The sequence below is a fragment of the Poecilia formosa genome, unplaced genomic scaffold, assembly GCF_000485575.1.
Source record: "Poecilia formosa unplaced genomic scaffold, Poecilia_formosa-5.1.2 Scaffold15, whole genome shotgun sequence".
In the NCBI taxonomy this organism is placed as follows: Eukaryota; Metazoa; Chordata; class Actinopteri; order Cyprinodontiformes; family Poeciliidae; genus Poecilia; species Poecilia formosa.
The window spans coordinates 1,274,020-1,299,969 of NW_006799954.1; the positions used below are offsets into that span (position 1 = coordinate 1,274,020).

Below are 25,950 nucleotides of genomic sequence, written 5' to 3' on the forward strand. Positions count from 1 at the left end.
GTTGTTTGGCTAAATTTATTCTTATTTATTCAGTTCTTGCAAGTTTAATATGTTTGTGGGGTGAGAGCTAAATTCCTTGATAAACAGAAAGAAAACTCATCTTTAAAAACCCTAATGTTTAAATTACACATTTAAGTTATTTAATACACAAACATCCCAGATATTCAGTGGCACCAGCCTGTGAAAGAACATTCTGCTTTTATCCATTTTTGATGACTCTAAATGTCTTTGGGCTTTACTTGGCTTGTCTAATAAAACAGGCACTTTGAAGTCGACGGGCGTAGGCGTTTTAGAAGTAAGAAAAAAAAAACAATCTCAACAATAACAACAGTTTATACTCAATTCAAATCCCGGACAAATGTTTAATTAAGACTACGAACACATGATGATTCGTAATATATTGCAGTTTCCCATTTGTGGATGGTTATGCAAAGTTCAGATTTTATGGGAACAAACTGGCTTTGTAGCGTACACATTTGTAATATTACAAATCATATGGATATTTTAACCTAAAACATCCTCGATAAAGAAAAACACTACCAAAGAGATTCAAAATCAATGTAAAAAAAAAAAAAGTAGAGAAAACCTTACTTAAATAAAAAAAAATTACAAGAGTGACAGATGTCTCAAATAATATCCAAGCAAACGTGAGATTTTAAAATAGTTTGTGACTGCTCCAGGGTTAGGCTCTACATGAAGACAACTGATATTTCTTGGCTTAGGTAGACTTGAGGTATAAATGCTTGACTGTACTATAAAGCACATTTGCACTTATTAAAGAGAACTGATATGCTCACACTTGCAGCTTTGCGGTTACTTCGCCATCGTAGAAATACCAGATTTGCTGTTATAGAATAACTCAAAGCATTTAAACAAAGAACTTGAAGTTTAACAGGCCTTGTTTCGACTAATAAGAAACTTCTGCAGGATTTACATGACACTCCCTGTAACCAGCACCTCTGAACAGTACCCCTTATAAAATTTTAACTTAAGAACAGACTGCACTCTATACCTAAAAAAGAAAGGCTCATCAATGATTTAAGATAAAAATCACCATTAAAGAGCCTTGGACTTTACTGCTCCAGTCAGCAGCTTCACATAAATCAGAAAAAAAAAATCGTTTTTAAGGGTGCTAAGGTTTAAATGGCTTCATAATTTATGCAGGCATTATTGATTTATTCAATATACCAATGCTTGCCTGATTTTTGAGTGGGCAGAATTAGGTATGGACACTTCATCCAAGTCTCTGTCAGATTTTTATTTTAAAATTGATGCCTTCCTCATTGACATGCTCTGCTGAAACTGGATTTTTCTTTTACACATATTGTATGAAAAACAAACACAGGATCAAACTAAGCTTTTTAAGTGTTAGGTCAGTTCAAATTACACATATTTCTACTTGCTAAATGCAAGAATAATGAGCAAGATAGTCTTTCAGAGAAATATTTAAGCTTTCCTCGTACTCCAATGTTTACATAGTTCTACGAACATCTCACAACAGTTCGCTTTGCTCGAATTCTGCCCCATTTCCTCCTAACAGAACTGGTGTAACGGAGTTGGCCTTGTAGGCTGCCTCGCTCTCTCACATCTTTCCAGTTCTACTCACAGATTTGCAATGACCAATCCAAAAGCTTACCTTCGCTATCATTAAGTCACTCTGGGACACTGAGATGGTGTTCACAGGCTTTGAAGCTTTACTTTCTTCCAATGGTCATTATAACCAAATAATTCAACTTCAGTACCATCACACTACAGGACACGTCTTTATAATTCAAGGTCTTTGTTGAGGAAGGCATTTAAAGAACCAGTCCCTAGAAAGATGTGAAGGAAGGACATTCACATGGTACTTATACTTGCATATAATTGTTTAGCTTCAGGCATCTGGGAATTTTGCCTGAGAAAAAAAAAATGATGGGGGTCCAAATTTTTCTTCTCTTATATCTTGCCTGAGGTCTTATGATTTTCCTGTAATGTCACAAAAGGAAGCAGAATGCTTGAGGTGCATCTTACAAGACCTTCCATTTAAGTCAAATGTGGTAAATTAACCTGCTAGCTTTCACAAACAGCTTAAAAAGGACAGCAATATTTGTGTAAACTTCTAAATGGAAAGAAAGCATAATAAGCAAAAAAAAAAAAAGTACATCTAAGAAGACCACAGAGCACAGCTTTTAAAATCACTTTACGTTAGTTGTAGAATCATAATCACAGCAACCCACGTTTTAAAGTGCTCACTACAAAACAGCACTGAGGCAATGCAATGGTATAGGTATACTAAATGGCATGTATACAGTGAGAGAAGGTTAATTTCATTAATTAGACTTAAGACTTGACAAAGTTAATATCACTTGTAGATGTTTCTGTAGAGTCAGCTTCTTTTGTGGGAGATGACAATTTTAAACCCTAAGTAATTTCTTGCATATTACTGCTCATGAAAGAAAAGCAAAGCAAATAATCTATTCTTTGATTATATTTTCTTAAACCAGTTTGCTGGAGTGAATAATAAAGCTTGACTGCCTGCATATCTTTCTCCGTTCTGCTTCTAAGAAAACAACTGTTATAAACCATAAAATGACACGTACTTGTTGACTTACAGTGCAAAAATCCAGGTTTATAATTGACTCCTAAATGGTGCACAGTGGAAAAGGGTACACAGGCAAGAAAGTTATTCGATGAAATAAAATGAAATAGAAATGGACACACTGTGGCAAAGGCAGACATTACCACTGTTTTTTTTTTCTTTTTTTTTCTAACTTCATTCAGCAAAGATTGAATTTCTGAAAGCATTAACAACAAAAACTGAAACAAACACAGCAAAAGCTGGAACATCAACATCCAACAATGTGCTGACCGAGGAAACAGCTACAATGTGCTGATTGCACTGTACAATAACTCAAGGGAGCCTGCTCACTAATGATGGGTGAAGAAGAGAAAACAGAAGGTGATGAATACTGTGCTTAAACTGTGATTTATATAAACAAGATCAGCCATTAATCATGTTGCTGCAGTGACTTATGACCCCCAAATACAACATGACATCTACAGTACGTGCAGTCCAAAAATATATTGCAGGCACTGCAGAGGCTCTTAAGTGAAATGTTCTAAATATTAATCTGTCAGCAGAAATCTATGCAGCTGTCAAATCTGCCAAATCTGACAAAACAAACCTTTACACTTCAGAGNAAAAGCCCTTTAGGTATTGAAGTGTCCTTTTCCAAAGACAACCTAAAATCAAGTGTGATAAAACAGCAGCAAAAAGAGAGGGCTGCATAAAACCTCAAAGCAGGCGGTGAAGCAGGTGAAAATAAAGTGTCATCTTAGCTTAATCGCATCACAAGTAAACAGACACAGCACCAGACCGATTTATTAGGAAGCAGCTTCAGCTGCTACAGTTGAAATTATTTGTGGCAGTTGATATGCAAAAAAAAAAAAGTTCTCCCTCAAATTCCCTGATGGCTGAGCTCAATAACGGGCAATACTGTGAAGTGACACAATGAGTTACAGCGTTTTAAGCCACCACGGTGTATTATCCCACCAAAGCAGAGAGACGTTTCATCAGTTTCAATTAAAATACTTCTGCATGAGTCATCGTGCAAAGCTGAAATTAATCTTAATATCATAGCAACATGCAGCTACAACCAAATAAAACAAGAAATTCAAAGTTGCAGTGCTGCTGCACATGTTAGACGGGTAAATATTTTGTACGAGTTCTGGTTGGCTTGAGCCAATCTGAACCTGTATCCCCCGGCTGCTCGCTCTCTTGGGGGACCCCGTTTCCTCAGATGAGCTTAGAGCAACAGAAAAAGTAATGACTTGTACTATGGTGTGTGTAGGCCTAATAATAAAAGCAGCTTCTGTGGGAATTGGGCCATGCGTGTCAGGTTCTGCTCTCTAGAGTGGCAATACCTCTGAGATTTCCCACCTTTTCTGAACTGGGAAAGGATAAATTGATGATACAGTGTGGAAGAAAAATGAAATTAATCTTCGCCGTACCTGACAGGAATCAGCTTTGGACGGTGCACCAACACACACGTACAAAATATACTTGATCTAAAATAACTCAATATCTACTGGAGCAGAATATGAAACTAATGAATCAGAAGGAGCTAGGGATAGCCATCGAAACTAAATAGATTAATAAACTGAAATAAAGCTAACTAAAAGCCTAAATTAAATCAGATAGCTGATGAGAATTTATGTGGTTAGTTTAAAAAGAAAAAAAAACTATCTTGAAGCAGCAGCAGGTTAATTAAAAGCAGATATTATGAATCTTATTATTTTGAAACACTAAGCCAGATCTGTGTCAGAGCTGTGTCAATACCATGCAGCTGCCCTAGCCATCATGATAAGCATTTTGGGCCCTCATATTGATCTTCATGTCACCTGAGGGCAAAGCGGGTACCTGTGTATCCAGGCCGGCAGATGCACTTGAAGCCTCCGGGCGTGTTGATACAGATGCCCTCATGTAGGCAAGGTGAGACTTCACACTCGTTCACATCCAGGTCACACAACACTCCAAAATAACCAGAAGGGCAAACGCAGTGGAACCTGAGGAGGAAGTGATAACACTAAATGATAGGAATAAGGTAGAATCCTCCAGAGACCAGAAGCCTCAAAAGTAATATAAACCCGTTATAGGATTGTATGTAAAGTGCCATGCAAAAGGTCACAGTACATGTTTAGTGGGTGTACATGCACTGTACATACATTTTGCATGCACACCCACTAAACTTTTTTTTATATTTAAAAAATTACAACCATGTGCAATCATGTCATAAACTAAAACAAAGTTTTAAATAATTGTAAAGTTTAAGGACAATTATGTAAATAACGCAATATGCACTAATATACTCTGCAAGTCTGGCCTTTATCAAAAACTGGGACTTTACTTAAATGGGCCTTAAATCGGCCAGTCAAAATTCAGATCTGTGTCAAAGCCTGAAAATGAATGTCTTAGATGCAAAAAGATGTAAGAGATCAAAAAGCTCAAACTGCTAACAAATACTGTGGGCAGCATACGGAAGCTCAGCAAACCTTTCAGAAAAGAGTATTTTTCCTATCATATCACAATGAGGTGCTACTTCAAGCTGATCTATCACAAAATATGATAGTAGCAAAACAATATGTGCAAAATAGCATTCGTTTCCATTTGAAACACTCTAAAACAAAAGATAATGCAGCTTTCCTCTGTTGTCAAGCAAATCTGCAAAAACTGTAACAATGGGACAGGAATGTTCCCTGTGTGCAGTTTAATTAAAATGATGCTGACATAGCTTATTCAATCAGATTCCTCTGTGAAACTGCTTTCACATAAACACACATCTCCAAGGAGATAGTTATTGTGTGTTTAGAGTAATAAGAAAGAACACAATTAGACACCTCCATGCTAAAATCTTAACATGTTTATATTAAATGAAACCAGGGGTATCTCATCTAATTTTTGCAGTATGCTAAACTATGTTTTCGTCTCCTCAGAGCTTCCCATTAGAGACATTTTTAAGGCTGCACTAGTTCGATCACTGCTTTCACAGCCTGCACTTTTGGCCCGTGTAGCCAGGATCAAACTATCTTAAGGACGTGTACACATGAGACCGGGGTTTGCAGATAATGCTACAAAGAGTGACTCATCATCATGGCAAAAATTGACCTTCTTGGCTCAGGGAAGGGAAGGTGGAGATGAGGGTGTGGATTAGGCAGCTCTGAAACACACCCAACGTGAACTCCCTGGACTGTGCAACCAGGAGAGTGCTCTGAGCCAGGACGGGTCGCATGGGAACAAAGTCATGACAGGGATACGATCTGAAGACCAGCCGTTTAGGACTCAAATTGGCCCTGGGACTTCTCTTCCCATCTGTCCGACTAAGTCTTGAAGCCTCAGGGCTCCCATTAAGCACAGCAGAAAGAAGCACCGGTGGAGTACAGACCAATCTAGATACATGATGTGTTCCTGCTGAATTCACTCTGTCTATAGAAGGGAAGCTTATGTGTGTCAAGGATGAATGCAGGCTTGTTATATAAAGCAAAAGGCTTTGAAGAGAAACGCCACGGCCACAAATGTTTGCTTTGGAAAATGATTTAGTTTGTTTGATTTCAAAGCAAACTCATGAAATTAATATTGCCTGCTTCTTACTGATACACGCAATGTTTGTTTGTTTTTTTAAACAACATCATGAAAAACAGCTGAGGTGCAAAGCCTAAGCAAAACGGAATAAACGGAAATAAACAAAAACGGATATTATATTCATACTAACTTATTTACAAGGTCCTGACAGATGCCTGCATTGCTGCAAGGGTTGGAGGCACATTCATTGATGTCTTCCTCACAGAGAAGGCCAGAAAATCCCATCTGACAATCACACCTGGAAGAGAAAAAAAATCTTTTGATATTGACATTTTGTCTCAGACCAAAAAAAAAAAAAAGGAAGTTTATGTTTCCTGCGTACACAAGCAGATGGCAAAAAATAAACAAGAGTAGGATTCACTGAGATTAATTACCTATCAAATTTAGTCTAATTGCCTTTAACACACCTAAAAACAAACATGAATACTAAGTGTTTAACTAAACCTGAAGCCTGACTGTCTAGAAAGAAGACAAGAATAATGATGGAAGACATATTTGGGACTTGAACAATTTTGACCTGATTTCAGGATGAGAGCAAATATTAGCTCACTGTAATCTGTGAACGTGTTCAAAGGATTAAAATGACATTTTAATCCCTTAAACACATTTAAAAAAGGCCATTTCAGGTTATTATTAAAACCCTGAACTCTTTCTCGCCCCAGAGTTCCTGCACATTTTTCAATGAAAAAAATCCATGCTTTTTTTTTTCAATGTAAATTTACAGAGTTCTTAGTCTACAAATCAAAATTCAACACATAACTCACAAAAGTTGCGTATGAACTAAACTTAGCAGGCTTCAAGCCCTTGTAGACGTTTGTGATGGATTTTCCAATAATAAACGCTTCTGGACTTAATGTACAAAACAATAAATGAAAGAAAATAACCAACAGTAAAATTAATATTGAAATTGATAATAATTAAATTGTTATCAATTATTATTATTTTTTTTTACATATTTATAAAAACTAAGTTTTACGTATTTGTTAAAACTCTCATTGTGATGAGACGGCATGTTATGAGACAGGTAATCGATCTCCTCCACCTCTTCCCCATAGCCATTATTGACATCTGAAGAAATGCACCACTCCCGACCAAAAAAACAACCAATCAGTGTCAGGAGGAGGGTCTTATCGCTGTCATTCTGCGTCATGCATTTGCTGCTGAATGTGCCAATAGTGCAGAAATATCTAACTGTTACAGGGAACTCATTCATCCACCATCATCATGCTAACTAGTCTAGCATTTACAACAGAATCAGGGGAAAGCTGCAGCAGTATGAGAGAGCAAGAGAGAGAGGAGGAACGAGAAGCAGCATACAAGATTGTGATTGACAAGCACTAAGACCCTCTTCCTGGGTCTCATTTGTTGTTTCTACTTAGCACTGGGAGCACTGGGAGAAGGCAGAGGAGCTACATTTTTTCACAGATTACCTGTTATATATCATACTGTCACAACATAGTGACAGTTTTAAAAAAAAAATGTAAAGAAATATATTTTTGTTAAAGTTACATACTGCAGCTTTAAGCAAACCTGAAGTAAAATGTATACAACGTGTGAGTATCTTGAAGTTCCTGAGACAAAGAAAAAAAAAAAAAAAAATAATTGCATCTTCACATTTTGTCTTCACATGTCTTATAAGATATAAAAACTAAATCAAGTGAAATGACAGCAAAAAAAAAAAAAAAAAAGATTATTAATATTTTTTACCTGAAACCATTGACCTGGTCCACACATTTCCCATGGTTTTGGCATGGGTTTGAACCACACTCATTGGTGTCAATTTCACACAAACTTCCTTGGAAGCCTGAAAGATAGATGAGATGGTCATGGATCAGCAATCCTCACTACATCCTGAAAACGTCAAGGCCGATGATAACAAAGGCTCCGGTGAATGCCATTTTAATGGAACTACTAGCCCCTGTAGCATATCTCATCTTCCAGCTCTCAGCCCTCAGTGTTTCCCCTTTGAGAGTGTATAAGTCTAATAATACTACAGTGCCACAGACAGATTGGTCTGAGGGTTAGTGGTTTGGGGTTTGGGGGGTGTGTGTGTCTGTGCATGGCCGTGCTTTTGTGCCAGTATTCATGCATGCGTGCGTGTGCGTGTTTGTGAGAGAAAAAGCCAGGGAGTATGGGGACATCTTGTTAAGTTAGGGTAAGAGGGAGAGGCTAAGCCCAAGAGCTCTTTTGGCCTCGTTCATTAGAGGGTTGAGGGGTAGCACAGCTAAGCACATCAGCATGGATGTTTTGTACATTTTAAGGCAGCCTGGGAGTGTGTAATGTTCTGCCTGCGGGAGATTTTCTATTTATCTTTGGTAGTTGGCTATTGGATTTCTTTTCCGTATAACAAATCAACCATCTTGGTATTATTGAATCCAACATGAGACAACACAAACCGTCTTTGAAAGCGAACGAGCTCTTTTGGAATAGATTATGTTGAACAAGATTGGATTTGTGACTAGTACAAAACTAAAAGGCATGTCTCTTTCTTATGAAAATAGTATAAAAACAAGTGTTTTGTTTTAATTATTCAATTATTCTGGTCATAAATAATTAAATAATTGCATAAATAAATAAAGTAATGCGGAAAATAACAAAATCTAAAATACAATTTTAACCTCTCACCCCTTCCCTGTCTTGACATTGTTTAAACACCAGGAGGTTTGTTGTTTGCTAATAAGCTCACGGTTGTGTTTATTAAGTGTCCGAAGGTCTTGCAGATTTTTATTAAATTCCATCCAGTGCTTCAAAGTGTGTAAATATACGATCCGTGTGTTTGCCATATGTCTACCACTTGCCCTCCGCAAACAGTAAGGTCTTTAAGCTGTTGAATGTCAGTCATTCTCGCAGTCCTTTGGTGTGGAGCGTTTAAATAATATTTTTGCAATAATTTGACAGGAAATTTCTCAAATTATTTTTGAAAATTTAATGGAAGCAGAAGCACAACCCATGTTTAGAAATAAGATCTAGTTCTACCCCTTGCAAAACCTATGCATGAGTAATTATTAATAGTCAATTGTCCTTATATCCTTTGTTAGTTTACGTTATACAAGACATGATAATTTACAATTTTCTTTTTTATCCTAGGATGCCATTATGACATGACAAAGACCAATTGTTCTGAGATTCTCCTCAATGACAATGCGGACGATGATGTTTAATTCAGATGTGTGTCGATATTTATAAGATAGGATTTTTAAAAGAACAGTGAAAGAAATCCCACAAGCCGCATTGGTAGTCCAGCAATAACAAACGCGAGTCCAGCTCAGAGAAGACACTAAGATTTTTCTTTTTTTTTTTTTTTACAGTAAAGCTGATGTAATACTTTCCTCAGTCTTAACAGGTACAGAAGGAACTGGATGGGACAATCAAGAACAAAACTTTTTTGCAGTCTCTTGGGAGATGGCCTTGGCAGCTTCAGCAGGAATCTGACTGACATGACTGTCAGTAGTAGTACTATGCTCAATGCAAAAGCCAAAACACTTGTGCATAGCAGAAGTACTTATGACAACTGAATTTTGACACTTAAAAGTGTAAATAAATACAAACAAGAACGCATGTATGATCCCAACAGAAAAAAAAAATGGAATTGGATTTTAGAATTTTCACAATATTATTTGTTGATACCAACATGTTTTGTGTAAAGACACAAAACACTATGTTTGTATCAGTATTTTCCTCATCTTCTTGTATTTTCAAAATGACACACACAAAAAAGAACGGTGCTCCAATTTTGATACATTACAAAGTAAAGCAAAAAAATAAATAAATAAATAAATAAAAAGGCAAGATAAAGGCAGTGACACTACTCAGTGCATCCAGGGACATATAAGACCACAGAGAGAAGAGTGTGGTTTGTGAATTATGGGACAACACAGCTTTCTTAGCTGGTCTGTCAGTCAAAGGCACAGTGGAGCACCTTGGGGACTATTTCGAATGTCAATGCAATGTAATGCATCTTCTACCACTAAGCAGTGACTGGAGGCTTCTGTTTGACAGAGTACAGAAAGGGATACCCAAGGCGAGAGCCCACAAAGCCATTCCATCATCTGGCAGGAGCTACAGTATGCGATCACTGCAGCTGCCAGTAACTGTCTCAGAGGAGAAGAAATTGTGCGTAATCCCCAGTGGATACTCAGCTAACTTTGATTGACATTTCAATTGGAAAATGATGAATGTCTTTTTTGCAAGTGTAAGTTTGGTTTGGACTGGCACAGTTGAGACTTTTGTCTTCAGCCACACAGATGTAACAGTTTCTAAGATGAGGCTTATTTAAAATTGTATCACCCACTGCTTCTGCAATATAGATTAGGATCTCCGTCTGTGGTTTCATCTGTGTCCTGTCACACATCAAATGTCAGATGTCACTGGTGGTTTAATCTGCACAGGATTATCTGACCCAAATGAAAACACAATATGACTGCAGGTTTTGAGTCACAGTTCTGACCTTCTGAGTTTAAGATGTTGATTGGAATCTATTGTGCTTTGCATTTGAGAGCTTTTTGTTTGTTTGTTTATTTCTTTGGTTATCGTATTCAGCTAAGATTAAAATTCACATTGGCCTCAAAACATTTACAAGAAGACAATAATTCTTTAATGCTCAGATCTTGGAAAAAAAAAAAAAAAGCTGAAATTGGTTTTCAAACTGTTTATTTGGTTAGTTTATACGTTTTGTCTCATGAAGCACCAATCAGACTTTTGCAGCTGATTTCCAAGATCAACACAGTTTTACAATAATTTTTAAAATAGAATTTGTCAGCATATGTTAATAAATACCGAAGCTATTACTAGCTACTATTAGTTCAGCAGATACTGCATGTATGTCTTGAAGAACTTAGATTATAAATAAGTCCAAGACATCCAAAATTGTAGAAACATTTTTGAATTTGGCTTGTGTCACTTACATTTTAAAAGATAGAAGAAATATTCTCTCCTGTATTTTATTCAGGCTTTCTGGTATCTGGACTCTGCAATGTCCTCTCAAAATCTGGACAAACCAAAGATGCTATTGCAGGAAAATATAACTTTTCATTGCCTAATTTTTGTGCTTCCTTGGACTTCATTTTATATCAAGTTTATATATAATTGGATATTTTGAGTTTCTAAAAAGCCAGTCATGGGTTCATGCCTCAAGCTGAAACTTGTTCGGTTCCTGTGACTGACAAGTTTCTCACTAGTATTTTTTATTTTTTTTTATTTGAAATCACGTAAAAAATAATAATTTAAATTGCATACATAAACTGTTAAACCAGAGCAGAAACACTATAAATTATATTTGAATCTGATTTATGTTCATTTCTTAAAAAGAAAATAACAAACATATGTAACCACCAGGTTCTGTTTCTGCAGTTCAAAGAGTACAGAATTCAATCCTTCATGCAACCAAAAAGTGGGTTACTTGAATAAGTGGGTTGAGAATAGAAAAGTCTTGCATATAACCAGGATAGTGAAGCCTATTTACCACTCTCTTCAACACCTGGACCACCTCTTCAGCTCTGCAAATGAAGGCACAAAATGATTAAACACCGAGTTTATTTAAAATTTGTTTACCGTACAGCTGTAACCAACCTGGGACCTATTTTTAAGCATTATGTATAAATGACTCCACCAACCTCTTCCTTACTATGATGTGCAAGTGCTTAACCACAGCTGATGTCAAGCTCACAGCGTGCCTATGCAGTCTTTTTACCACACTCTGCTTTTGTGTTTTCAAGAGGCATTATTAACTGTGACCACAGCAGTTTTACATGCAGCAAAGGTCTAGTCGGCTTCAAACTGCCAAACCTCTTATTTGAGATCATTAAACACAACCCATAGCTTCTGTTTTTCCTTCTATAGCTCTACACATACTATAAGAAAATATTGTAAGCCACCTGCAGAAAGCCACTTAAAGCTATAAACAGCAAACTAAAATACCTATATTAATTTTGTCAGAAGGACTGGCTTCCTACCTATTTTTCAAAGCACAATCAGGCCTTGAACCATAAACAAACATCACCAATAAATGGCCTGTGACAACAGCAGAAACGGCTAGATGCACTTGTTCTTTCCTCTGTGCTTCATAATCATATTAATAAACGTTTGGGATTGCAAGTCTTTTTATTGTTAGAAAGAAAAATCAAACTTTTATAAAGAATTAAGATTAATAAAGCTGTATTTTCTCAAATGATTAAAATAAACTATGGAGGTTACTGGGTTTGAGCGATTACATAAGTCTTTGAGAATCAACAAAGTGCAACACTTTCTATTCTTTTATTTTATTATTTGTTGGGATAAAATGACAGAATTTTAGCAATAAATACTTTTGAAACCAGTTTATGAGGATCATTGCCATTGAGGCAACCTATGAAAATATTCCTCAATAAAGAAGAAAGTTTTGGGGTGTCATTAACAGTTCAGGCCCTCCTTTTCCCCATAGCAGATAATTCCAGTTTAGTTTTTCATGCTACTGCTAGTTTATTCTGTCTATATATTACATAAATGTTAAAAGCATTAGAATTTTTGCTGGAAAAATTTAAAACAGAAAATCTGTGTTATTCAACAAAACTGTAAATATGCTCATGTTCTCAGTGAATTTTGATTAATATCTCACATATCTGACAGCTATGCTGTGCTGTTATATACCATAAGTAGATAGATTTTGTTATTAATATTCTGCTGATTTAGAGATTTAAAGATATAAAAATCGTGCATTTCTTCACAGAGTATGAGACATTCTAGAGTTAAAGATGGAAATGTTTCTTTATGTATTTACCCGTTTTTTATGAACACAGTTGATTTAATAATGATTTTCCGCCACTTCTTGTATGTATCAGTTGTCTACGTTTGGAACAGAGGTCTCAAAGTTAAGGAAAAGATTAGCCTTTGCCCTCAACAATCAAATATTACTGACCTTTTCTGACCCTTCCCCAATGGGGAACACTCTTTAATTCGAAACCTAACATTTTCAACATAATAATGCTTATTTATTCTCTGCGTGCCTTCACTTTCAAAATATTAAGCAAAACCATTGTCCTTAATTTACATGCAGTGAATTGCATCCTAAATGGCCGATCTTTGACCTTTAATTTTTGATTTTATCTTGAGAGTTTTAAGTACAGCTACGTTGACATTTAAAGTTCCTTTGCTGGTTTCCTAAGGCACAATGCTAAAAGTATTAGTAATAAAAAAACAAATATACAAAGAAAAAGCTTAAAAAACTAACCTGTATGATCAACAGGATCCCTTCATCTAAGCCACGGCAATTTCTATAAATCCAAGTGTGGAGCAATTCTTCTCTAATACAGAAAGTAATACATAAAATATAATTTGCATTCAAACATCAGGTCAGTGCAATCATTGCACTGGCTACTTGTTTGAAAGAGGAAGGTTGGAAAATATTCCTTCTTGGTTTATAAAATACTGCATGGTCTTATCATATCTTGGCTATTTTTTTTTATTTGATATTTTTCATCATTACTGAAAGTTTTTTTTTGTGTGTTTTTAATTTATTTTCTATACAGTGTTTCTTTATTTTCGTGTGACACAGAAAGAATGATCTTCTACGATGCCATAAAGTAAACCTGCCTATTTAGATATACTTCATCTGTTGGGGCAGCTGGTTTATCAGTTGAAACAGGTCTGCTATGCTTCACACAATCCAACTCCTTTACAAAAGGACAAAACAAATGTAATAAGAAAAGACTTTTCAACTCATCTGAGGTGGTGCATTCTCTCGGTTTATATTAGGTGTGTGTCAATTCTTTAACTGGCATAGCTCAACTGTGGCTCATTACTCAAATGTGTAGCAGGAGGCAAACTCAAACCTGAACCAGTTCTTTAGCAGGTTTGACCCATCACCATTCCTCCCCTTTACCCATCATCCATCACCCCCTTCACTTCAGAGGACTCAATCCCACAACAGAATGTTTGGGAAAAACCGTCAGGTCAAAGGTCAAAAGACACCGAGTTCAAAATACAAGCTTAATCTATGTACTCCAGACGCAGCAGCAGACAATCCACCCTCAGGACCCAAAGAAGACATAAATGTGGAACATAAAAGTATGTGGTAATGTGTTTACTTTGGGCAATATGTGTTTGTCAGAGCCTTATAACTGGGACGTTGTCCAGCGGGGGGACTTCTTTGTGATCGGGCCAAGAATTCCTCATGATTCAGATGTGCTGACTTAGGCTGCAGTTTGTAATAAAATCTTCGAGGTTCAACTAAACTCCAGACTGCAGAGACTTATTCCTGAAGCGTGACCACACCAGTATACTGAAGACACTAACAGATTAAACCACAGGGAGCTGAATGTTGCTTGCCCAGGAAACTGCCAGTACCGCTCCTGATGTAGATTTTGTCAAAGTACCAGTGAAAACATTGAAAATATTACGCAGCAATCATAAAAGTTTGATTTCTCTCACATAAAAACACTTTTTCTGTTGATTATTGAGAAAAATAAAACATTTTTAGACATGGCACTTTGTAACCCTTTTACTGTCATGAGGACACATGTTGAGATGAGAGTTAAGGAAATTAAACAAAATGTAAAAAAAAACCCCAAAAAACCCCAGATAACTTCAATTTAATATTTGATTTTTTTTTTTTTTTGCACAATCTTTTGAAAGGTGTGTGTCTCACTACTGTGGGGAAACAAACTTCTTGGTTGAATAAAAATATTTTCAAATCTAAATCTCCCGGTTTTCTGAACATATTTTTAACAATTCCCACTCTGTTGAGTGTTGCTGTTTGCATTATCTGTTAGTATTTAAGCATAGTGCTTTCACTGACCATCTGCTCTGGTCAAACTAATAATTGTCTAATTCTCATCAGCATTGAGAAAATGCTTAATGCATCTCTACTCTAATGCACTTCACTCTTAATCAATGTGAAAACACTGATTAAGCCATATTGAGTGGAATTTGTAGGTGTTACAACTTTTTAGGTTGTTTTTGTGGATGTTATTTGTATGTAACATTTGTAACCATTTTGTTTTATGCTGCTGCCTATTATTGCCAGCTCTTCTTTAAAAAACATCTCATTTCAAGGAAGACCTGGCAATGACAGGCATCATCTCAATGGTGACTAACTGGATTCCTGCTTGCTGTGTTTTGATGTCAGCCAATTTTGTCATCAACAAATATTAGCCGATAGACTACAGATCTCTATGGTAGGCCAAATTAAAATAGTTTCTAACATATACCGTATATATTGTGTTCTTAGCAAGAAGACAGGAAACCAAATCTCTCATTTGAAAAAGAGAAATCCTTTGGTGGTCGAGCCTGTCCCCCGTAAAGGCTTCACAGATCCAGCCTAAGTAGGCGACAGGAAGCACACTCAATGTTCCAAGGTTAGGGTCAGTGTTATAACCTCTCTATACGTACATTGAATGTCAAGCCGCTGGTGACAATATGGTTCATTGTAAAAAAGCTAAGTGTTATTTGTTTCGTTTGTTGTTGTTGTTGACCAGGAACCCTACGCACTACACACACACTCCCCTAACTCCTTCATTTTCAGGTTTCTCTTCTATGAGGTTTGCCACTCCCCGCTGGGTCTCCTCATTAGGAGGAAAGCGGAACAGCTGTGCCAGTCAGAAAAGATGACTTTAGCCTCCTGGTCAGAGTCTCAGCACAGTCATTGTTCGCAAGAACAAAACCTTCTTATACAATCTCTCCGTGATCAAAGGATGACTGTTGCACCTATATTTTCTTTTTATTTCATTCAGCAAACTTTGGTTTTTGCCCTCCAGGTTCACACGGTGTACCTTTGTAGACAAAACTCACTCCCATTGTGACTGTGTTGTGCAAAAATCCTTTAATGTTAGTCCCACTAGAAACCTCTAAATGACTGCCTTTTAGAACATGAAGAACTGAGGAACACTAAAGTTGCCACATCAACAATTTTTAAAAATGCCCTAACCCTAAATTAAGTACTTTGGGAAAACTATGACCACACACTTATCTTTATAAAAACAATCTGTGCAGAAAGTCTGACAAAGAAAAATCTGTTACCCTACAGTAAGAATGCATATTTTTTTCTGAAGAACTGTGTAACTTATTTGATCAAAGACAGCCTTGATAAAAAGTCTTGACAAAGAAAATCCTCTAGCTCAGTTCAATCAACCAGTCATTGATTTTCACATTTCAAACTGTGTATTTTGTATGGCACAGATTACAGGAACTGATTTGTTTTAAAATTTGATTTCTTGAAATTTGAATTAAAACTCAACATTCTGAGTAAAATACTGGCTTTAAAAAACAAACTGTCCAGCAGTTTTTGAGTAAGTTTGATTTCATTTTCTATATTTGCTCATTTGCTGTAAAATGATCAGAATTATTAGAATCTTGTGTGCCTATTTATTTGACAACTACACCTTATTTTGAAGAGGCAACCTGAGTCTACGTCTCTACAGTGGTAGTGGAAACATTTCTTGACATCTTAATTTTTGTCACACCATAAAATACAGTAACTTATTTTACAAACTTGTCAGCAATATCTTCCAATAGTTGCTTTCCACGGTAAAAGTCTCACAATATTACATACTGTATGTAGAGTTCAAAGTTTACGAGTTAAGGTAAATGAATATTCAGGATCGGGCTTCATTCCAAAATCCAGTAGTTGAGTCCAAGTTTTACAGGTGATAGTCCTTCAAAAGCTGGTACCAAAGTAGAGAAACTTAAGTCTTTATTTAGAAAAAAAAAGTTTCCGTTCTTGCTGATAGACAAATACAGGAGCTTTGATCCATTCATCTGACTGTTTGAAAACAACCTATGATAAATGAAGTAAAAGATGGTTCAGTCAATCACATGGCATAAGTTTATATGTAGTGTATTTTTTTCATAGAGTCTCTATGGGTTTCCCCAGCTAGTTTTGAGAACCAACCCATCTTAATTCTAATACAGTTTATCTATAATAAAAATAAAGGGTAACACTTTATTTGAAGGGGGGTGAATAAGACTGTCATGACACTGTCATAAACATGACATAACACCTGTCATGAACATGAATAAGCCTCCATGAATATTTATGACTGTTGTCATAATCATTCAGTAAATTATGACACTTTTAATACAAAGTTGACATTATTCAAAATGTCTTTGTTATGACAACTTGACATTAATCAAGAAATCATTACTGATATAAATTTGTTATAAAAGTATTACTGATTGCACTTTAAAAATTGGGTAACTTTATGTTATTAAAGGTAAAGTTTAAACAGTAATGATTTCCTGGTTAATATCAAGTTGTCATAACAAAGACATTTTGAATAATGTCAACTTTGTATTAAAAGTGTCATAATTTACCGAATGACGCTTTATGACAACAGTCATAAATATTCATGAAGGCTTATTCATGTTCATGACAGGTGTTATGTCAGTCTTATTCAACCCCCTTCAAATAAAGTGTTACCAAATAAAGTTTAGTTTCTGAAGGAAATAGGATTCCACCAATCCATCATTACATTAGCCTATTTGGTATGTTCACTACTGTAGCTGGCTGCCATTACTACCTGCATAGCTTTGGTGTTTCTCTGTGTGTTGGCTCAACATTTGTCTAAATGCATATTGATAATTGGGTTTGCTTATAGATCAAACATTGGAATTATAAATGCTTGCCAGCTATGACGCATCATAGGTGTCATAGCTGCAAGGTATACCACTAAAAAGCTCTTTGTATGAAAAGATACTTAGGCTATTTCTTCACACAAACACTCTTATACACATAGGCATATAAAATAGATATGTAGTTCTTTTGCTGCTGTTTTTTTTTTTTTTTCCTGATTTTTGAAATATTTCAAGTGGTTTTATGTTCACAGAAAAATCACTTTAACCATGAAATTAAGTGGTGCACCAATAAAATCAGGCATGATTTCCTTAAAGAAATCTTATCTGCTGAGCTTATCTGTCTGTGGAGGAGAGGTAGATAAGATCCATCCACCAGGACATGAATGATTGCAGTTGACAATAGTCACCCCACTGTTTCCAGCGCTCTATAAAAATTTAGCAACTTTCTTACTAAATTTAGCAATACGGACTAAAAAATTTATGTTGGCCAAAATCGGAATCGGAAGGTCAGGCTTTTTAAAGATTGTTGATCAGCCAGAAAACTGCAATCGGTGCACCCCTAATAAAATCAATCTTCTGTGAAAATGATTATGCTACAAAATTCATTACAAATAATTGTCTTTATTAAAAATGACTAAAATATCCCATGAACACAAAGATAATACGTGTCATTCTTGACACACAAAAGGAAGTATGTAGTAGTATTGCTGACAGTACCTATGGAGTGTGTTCATGTTATCCTATTTAACACCAGGAACAAAAACAATTCTTAAGTATTATGGATGTGAAAATATCTGTAGCAGCAGGTGTAGAAGATCCTGATTAATATATCAGATTGGATCTATTGTATAAAATTTGATGACAAGTTTGATAGTCCTCCAAATGTGATTTTGGAAACATTTTTGGTTTTCAAGAAAACATGCTACGGGGTGACTGTGACTCAGTTTGAAGAGTCAATGTCTTGTTATCTAAATGTTGTGGGCTTGATCCCAGCTTCCTCCTGCCACTTGTCAATCTGTCACCTAGTTAGACTAGAAAGGGTCTACACAATTTCAGTCCTTGTGTTAAATCCCACATATGGTAAATGGACAGAAATTCAATTTCATTGTAATGGAAAAATAATATGCATTGGTTTCTGTTGTTACATTTGGACTGCAGTTCAAAGATTAATATGTTTAAACTAGGGGAGCAACTGCACTTCCATAAAATCAAAATTAAATTCCAGTTCTGATGTCAAGCTAGCCACATATTTTCTGTATGAAATTTCCATGCTATCCTTGTTCCTGTTTTTTTTTTTTTTTTTTTTGTAGCTCAGATTTACCTCATAGTCCAGAGACATATGAAAAAAAAAATCAGAAATGCTAAATTGACCATAAATATGGCCTTGAGTGCATATGATGTTCTGGCTCTGCAAAAGCCCTGTGGTAAACTGGGGTCATATTCAAAGTGTATTTTTCATCTGGTCCAAAGACAGCAAGGTTGAGCTTTAGGCCTCCATGGGCCTGAAGAAGATGAAGCAGGTACGGATGGATGAATTTCGAAGCAGTTCTGTAGTACACACCCCTGCAGGCTGTCTTTGACCACCAACTACTGCGAAACTGCTTTTGAACTTAGTTAACACTCAAGGTCCATAATAAGACTAATAAGTATCCATTAAAAACAAATCTTTTTACGTTTCAGTGTCCTTTAGTGAACATTCACCAGAAGCTATACAGAACAATAAATGAACCAAATAAAAGTAAAATAACCTTGAAAACATTCATGTCTGATGGTCATCTACAGAATGTGACACACAATTTGCCTTCGGGATTAAATCTGCAGACATATGCAGATTTTTCAAAAATCTAATTAGACATACTGTGAAGCCAACACAATTTCCTTGACTTATAACCTACGTTCAATGGTAAATAACAACTCAAGTCACAAGTTGTATAACAGCTCTGTGACTGTTATGTAGGTTGGATTTATGGTGAATAATAAGGAAGAGTAGTGAGTCACAGTCGCTTGTGTGAAGAGAAAACGACCAAGCCCACGCAAAGCTCTTGTTGTAATGTATGCAGCCAGTTCCCAATTTCCTATTCCTCTCCAAGGAACCTTTCTGAAACTAACCCAGCTGCTCTATTTATATCTGGCAACATCTCTTTCATCTCTGTGCAGAGAGAGCCATTAGTTACAGCGCAACCTCATAGCATCCAACCTGTATGATGAGAAGTTAGCAAGTAAAGAAAAAATAAATCAATTTCTATGATATAAATGTCGGATAAAATCTAACAGAACTAAAATTTTCATTTTCAATGCAAGCAAAAATCCATGTAAAATCTACATGCAACCAGCTTGTTGTTAAATACAAGTAGATTTGTGTACAGGAATGCTCAACCACCTGATAAGTTTAAAAAAGCAAACACCAATATGTTATTGATGTTAATGTGTTAAATAATTCTGGATAAAACAATTTTACCCTGAATAAATGGCCTTTTTTTAAGCTGGCCTTTTAAATATTTTGTATCATTTATTTTAAGGATCTCTGTACATCATGTTTACTGATGTTACTGTGTTTCATTTATTCATTTTGCTTTTATAGAACCAAATTCCTTAAGTTTGTGGATGAGATCCTCTGTTTGGTCATTTGGGTTGGGATGGTGAGAAGCAGCAGTACCCATGGCAACCCCGCAAGGGATAAGTGTGTTGGATAATGGATGGATAATCAAAATGTTAACCCATGTCATGCACTTTAATGGCAATTTTACCTGATGGTAAGTAAATACGTGCAAACTTCTGAATTTAAAGAGTGTTTAAATAAAAATAAAGAAATACTCACTTAGTATTGTGGCAGTTAGCAAATAAAAAAGTTGGGTTATCCTTAGCTTATTTAATAAAGGAAAATACTAGTTTCACTAGACAGTGAGAATTTTTTTAAACTTATCAAACGTATAAAGATCTATATACCAGATATATACTTGTAAATTCTGCAAACATGCAATATATGTGTAATGAAATACCCTTCATTCATCAAAAAAACATTTCTGTATATTTCTGATAAAATATTACAGAGTTTATTGAGCATAAATATTACAGAGTAGCATGCACTTACTCAGAGGCTGCAAACCTGGAGCAGAAATGCAATTATTTTCCATGAAAGTCATCATCCGTCTGATCCAGAAGGAGGCATTTTCTTACGTTCTATTTTCATGGTTTGGTTTAAGTGTCTGACATGCCCAGGCGGTCTCAGACCACCTGGGCATGTTGTTTCTTAGACTTTCTCTTTGTTCTTTCTCAGACTTTCTCTCGTTCTATGACTGTTCAAGATAATAACTTAAAATTAGTTTGAAAATCATTTATGTAAACTTCAGCAAACGAGAGAAAAAGAGACAGAGGAAGAGAGAAAGAGACACACAGAGAGAATAAATACTTGATAAAAGTTAAACCTTTAATAAGCTAAGGTGATATTTTCAACATTCATTTCCTATTTTTTAAATTGCTTCAGACTGGCTAAACCGCATAGCAGGATATACCCAAAAAATAAAAATAAAATCAGAATAGACAGTTATTTTGCAATCAATACAGTTGTATCCCAGTTAAGTTCTGCACTCTCTGATCTCACCATATTATTATTTTTTTTACTTATGGTAGGCATTTAAGTCTGACAACACATCTGTGCCGCACAAATATATGCCTTACCAACATATATTTGTTGGTTCGGCAGTGATGCGGCATCCATTGAATGTGGGAGAAAAGCAAAAGAGCAAGCAACTGCTGGGCTTTCTAGAATTGCTTTAATATCTGTTAATAAAGCAACATTTTATAGAAATAATATAATTCAGATGAGGAAGGTAAATAAAGCATATATGCTATTTTTTTCTTTGCAACTTCGATTGAGCTTTGCAACAGCTATTTAAATACTTCATGTAGAAATTACTGAAAATGGGGGAAAATTATAGAAACGAAACTATGAGGCTGCTGCAAAGAGTTCTCTCACCAGCTGGGCATCTGCAAGAGGCTGTTCCATTGGAGCGTGTCAGGCAGGTGGAACCGTGCAGGCAGGGGTTGTGGAGGGAGTCGCAGGGGTCATAAGGCAGGTCACACAAGAGGCCAGTGAAGAAGGGGGAACAGGTGCAGGAGAACTCCCCAGGTATGTCTGACTGCGTGCACCGAGCTCCATTTAGACAGGGTCCAGAATCACACTCATTCACATCCTGTGCACAGTCCACACCTGTCCAGCCCGGTGAACAAAAACACCTTGAATACAAGTGACGGGAGACACGTAGAAGTAATTTAATAACAGTAATTTAATAACACTAATAAAACAATTCCTAAATAAATTACGTACAAGAAAGGGCGTTTTATAAGTAGTTCAGTAAATTAAGTACGTTCATGATTTTACAATGTCGCTCCCTCATCAAAAACATAGCTAGAGTGTTGCCTTTGTTCTTTCATGATTGCTTGAGAAATCCTTTAATCTCCCATGGCAACCATTCAACTGTGCAAGACGTCTGGGTGGACCAAGCGCCGGCTTGGATCTTATTTCCGTAGTGTCAACATTCAAATATTTTTATTTCTATGTTGTTTCACGTCAATCCACACTTTCAGAATCTATAAATAACTCAAAACGTCCTGGGGAGACTTGTTTCTTGTTTTTGTCGTGGTCAGTCATACATTTAAATATATAAAAACTTAAAATGAATGACATAATACAATAAGCCAAAAATTATAACAAAAAATATTGTGCACTTATTAAAAATAGCATAATTTGATCCAAAAGAATGTACAACAGGCTAGGATAATTTAACAAATTTTACAAAATGTGCATATTTATGCATGAAAAACAACAAAAGTGTACTGTGCTTTCATCTCCGTTTTAGTCTCACACCGAAAACAAACTTCCATGCAACTAATTGCCCTCAGAAGCATTAAATGAAGCAAGTTCCCCTGATACTTGTGTGCCCAGTTTTACACAAGGGAACACAACAAACATACGGAAAATGCGCTCTGCTCAAATGAGACCAAAATTCCACTTTATGGCCAACGTGACAAGTACTACATGTGGAAGAAAACAACCACTGCCCGTCAACTTGCATTTATCATCACTATGGTCAAACGACTTGAGAATAGGCCAAAGGTTTGATAAGGCGCTGATTTTTAGAGTGTTGTAGACAATAGCTACGGTATTCTCAATGCAAAACACTTTTATTTTTATTTGTGAAAAATATTCAACTTTGAATCCTTCCACTTGAAAGTGAAGCATATTTTTACTATGTTACAGTAAGTTCCAATAAAATACATCCACAGAAACAATACGATTGCATAAGAGTAAAAAGTGTGAAAATATGACCATAGACTATTTGTAAAAAAAAAATTTGTGAAAAAAAAAACAAAACAAAAACATCCAAATCTGTCACTCTAACATTACAATAAAATGAAAGTGATCAAACGGACATTAATACTTTGCATGCTATTGTAGAGTAATGTGCGGTATTTTACATTCTACACATTCTCTAGCATACAAGTATAATGTCATACACGCCGGCACTTCTGTCCTGCATCTTTGTGTAAGACAGTGTGGGAAATTTGCAGGTTAATTGCACTGCTGGTGAGAGAAGCTTTTAATTCTGGATGGCTGAATGTAGGACACCAAAGGTGAGAGTGCTGAGTGGGGATTAAAAGGAAATGCTTGCATGCTTAACATAGAAAGAGGGACATGGGATAGAGAATGAGAATACCTGCGTGTCTATGTGTGTGTGTGAATCTGAAGTACTTGCTCTAAAGCCAGGTGGATATTTCACTTAGTGACAGCAAGCGCTACACAGTTGGCAACGATTCCTCATTGCATTCCTGTCCAACCCCCAACTTTTCCACCTGAAGCACTTTTACGTGTCCCCAGTGAGAGCGGGGCATAAGCCGAAGCTGCACCACTGGCTCTCTTCTCCGATGAGTCCCAGATCCCCTGAAACCTTTCCATGCTGTGAGCCATTGATTGTCTCATTTGTTTTACTTGCCATCTGCAATTCATTATCCCCGCTGTCAGTGGAAGGACATATTGCTGCCTCTAAACAGCTTCTTTTTATGCATTTATTAAATATCTGATGCGAATTGTGAGGACAATGCCCTCGAGCCAAATAGCACAACCTACTTGTAGCCGTCAAGAAGGTCTGCGCAGGTGGCGTTGTTTTTGCAAGGCAGCGACAAACATTCATCAATTTCTCGTTGGCAGTATTTCCCCTCCCATCCGGACTGACACACACAGTCATAGCTCTGCAACAGAAAAATTGGAAACACTACTAGATAAACAGAGGGAAATTTTGACTCGTCTGCACTTGGTATTAAAAGTGTTTAAGCTAAAGATAGGTACAAATTGCAATGTCACATCTTTTGAATGGGATGCATATGCAACAAGAAGCTGTTAATTGGTTTGTCATGTAGCAGATATTACATCCCGCTAATTTCTTGAGCAAGATGATGGAATTCTTAAAACATTTGAAAACATTATGAATAAAAAATACTGCAGAATATAACTTCCTACTCATGAACAAATATTCTTTCCTCCGGAAATCTGTTTAAACTCAAAGAGTCATGGTAGTCTTACATTTTCCTATTACCACTATGCAGATGTATTCCTCCTACTCTCCACCCTACGGACATTATGAAAGCCTGTTCCTCGGTGCCATTCAATATACACAATATGAGCTTTTATAAGCATGCGGTATTACAACTGTGGTTTCTGACAGGGAAAGGTTGTTAATAGCAAATTAAAAAATAATAATAACCCCCTGAAATGTATGTATGTATTAGTATTTTTGGAGATCCTGTGTCATAAATTGTCTCTACAGTTCTATTTAAATCTTGTGGATTTGAATCAACATGTGGACTGCTTGTCACTTAGCCATTTTTGCATTATGAGTTATGGTGATAAATCACAACATGGCGGATAAATGTTTTGTGCCCATTGCTTTCTGATGTAAATACCTCTTTACGTACAATATAAGGGGCTGCAGTGAAGGGTTGATGCGAATCCTAACATGTCAACATACTGTTGAATGCTCTAAAGCAACTTTTGGCCTAATGCAATATAACCACTATTTCATGCAGCGGAGGGAAGCCTTTAAACTTTGTCTGTTATAATTTGCACCATATAGGCTCAAAAGGCAGAGAGGGAAATGCCGTCATCTTGTGATAAATTAGATACCTCCAGGAGACTCCAATTCCTTACCCCTGGCAAAAGAACATAATCTCATTTTTGCTGCTAAGTCACCTTCAGGGACTGCAATTCTCCAAAATAAGCAAAAGCTCCACAGCACGAGGTGTTCACAGAGGCAAACAAGAAGTATAAACAAGAAGTTTCCGAAAACCATCCCTATTTGAATAATGAGATAATGAAAATTATTCCCCAACATTAGGATTAAAAAACATATTGACTGAGATGCCATTCTAGTCTGTTTATCATGTTCAGTTGTATCTAAAAGGAGTTTTAGGGAATTCCACTTAAAGTTAGAAAAGGAGCAACAGTAGGATTTTTCTTTGTATTTTGTAAAATGTTCCACAAGTAGCAAATAGGATTTGTCCTGAATTTACCATTACATTTAAAAAGCTCTTCTCCAGTTTCAAGAAAAGCTTCTTCTTAAATGTTCTTAAGCTAAAATCTGTTGAAGCGTTTTAAGTGTGTGCTTGTAAATCTCCTCAACAAATCCAGAAAGAGCCTTGATTTAGAATACTCTCAAGGCTATAGTAGATATATTACTTTAATAGCTTTTTCTATCGCACTTTTTTCATTACAGGCACATTTTCATTGATATGTTTGGTTGCAACACTGTGAACGGTCACATTTCGTGGCTGGTCTATTTTGTGGAGGGTGCCAGCGACTGGCTGCAGGACAACTGAGAAGGTCTCCCATGATTGTGCAACCCATAATACAATGCAACATTTTTCAATTAACAACCCTTCCTTTTAATTGCTTTTAATTAACCGCTACAGACACTTAAAAATCACTTTGTGTAATGAACTGAAAAAATATATTGCTTTGAATTGAATTATAATTAAATGTTTTAATGACGTTCTAATGTATTGAAATGAAGCTGTGTGGGCCAAGCTACCAGTTTACTCAGTTTCAATAGGATAACCAGACTGAATACTTTACACTGCAAAGGAGCCATAAAAATGTAACATGCATTTCTCCCATTAAAATATAACGTAACTATCCTTCTGTTATCAAATACTGCTAATAATATACATGCCTACAGGACATATCCCAGTTTGAAGCTTTAAAAAAAAAAAAAAAAAAAAAAAAAAAAAAAAAA

General features: G+C 36.1%; 1 protein-coding gene across 1 annotated transcript in view; it reads right to left on the reverse strand.

Moving 5' to 3' along the window:
* The window catches only part of eys (eyes shut homolog), a 200,970-nt gene that overhangs the window by 97,357 nt on the left and 77,663 nt on the right, over nt 1–25,950 (reverse strand). Inside the window, exons 24-28 of the mRNA XM_016668551.1 lie at nt 23,790–23,911; nt 21,639–21,898; nt 7,826–7,922; nt 6,249–6,356; nt 4,400–4,545 (exon numbers count right to left, since the gene is read on the reverse strand). Coding sequence (XP_016524037.1) covers nt 4,400–4,545; nt 6,249–6,356; nt 7,826–7,922; nt 21,639–21,898; nt 23,790–23,911 — 733 coding nt within the window. The remainder of the gene's footprint in view (nt 1–4,399; nt 4,546–6,248; nt 6,357–7,825; nt 7,923–21,638; nt 21,899–23,789; nt 23,912–25,950) is intronic.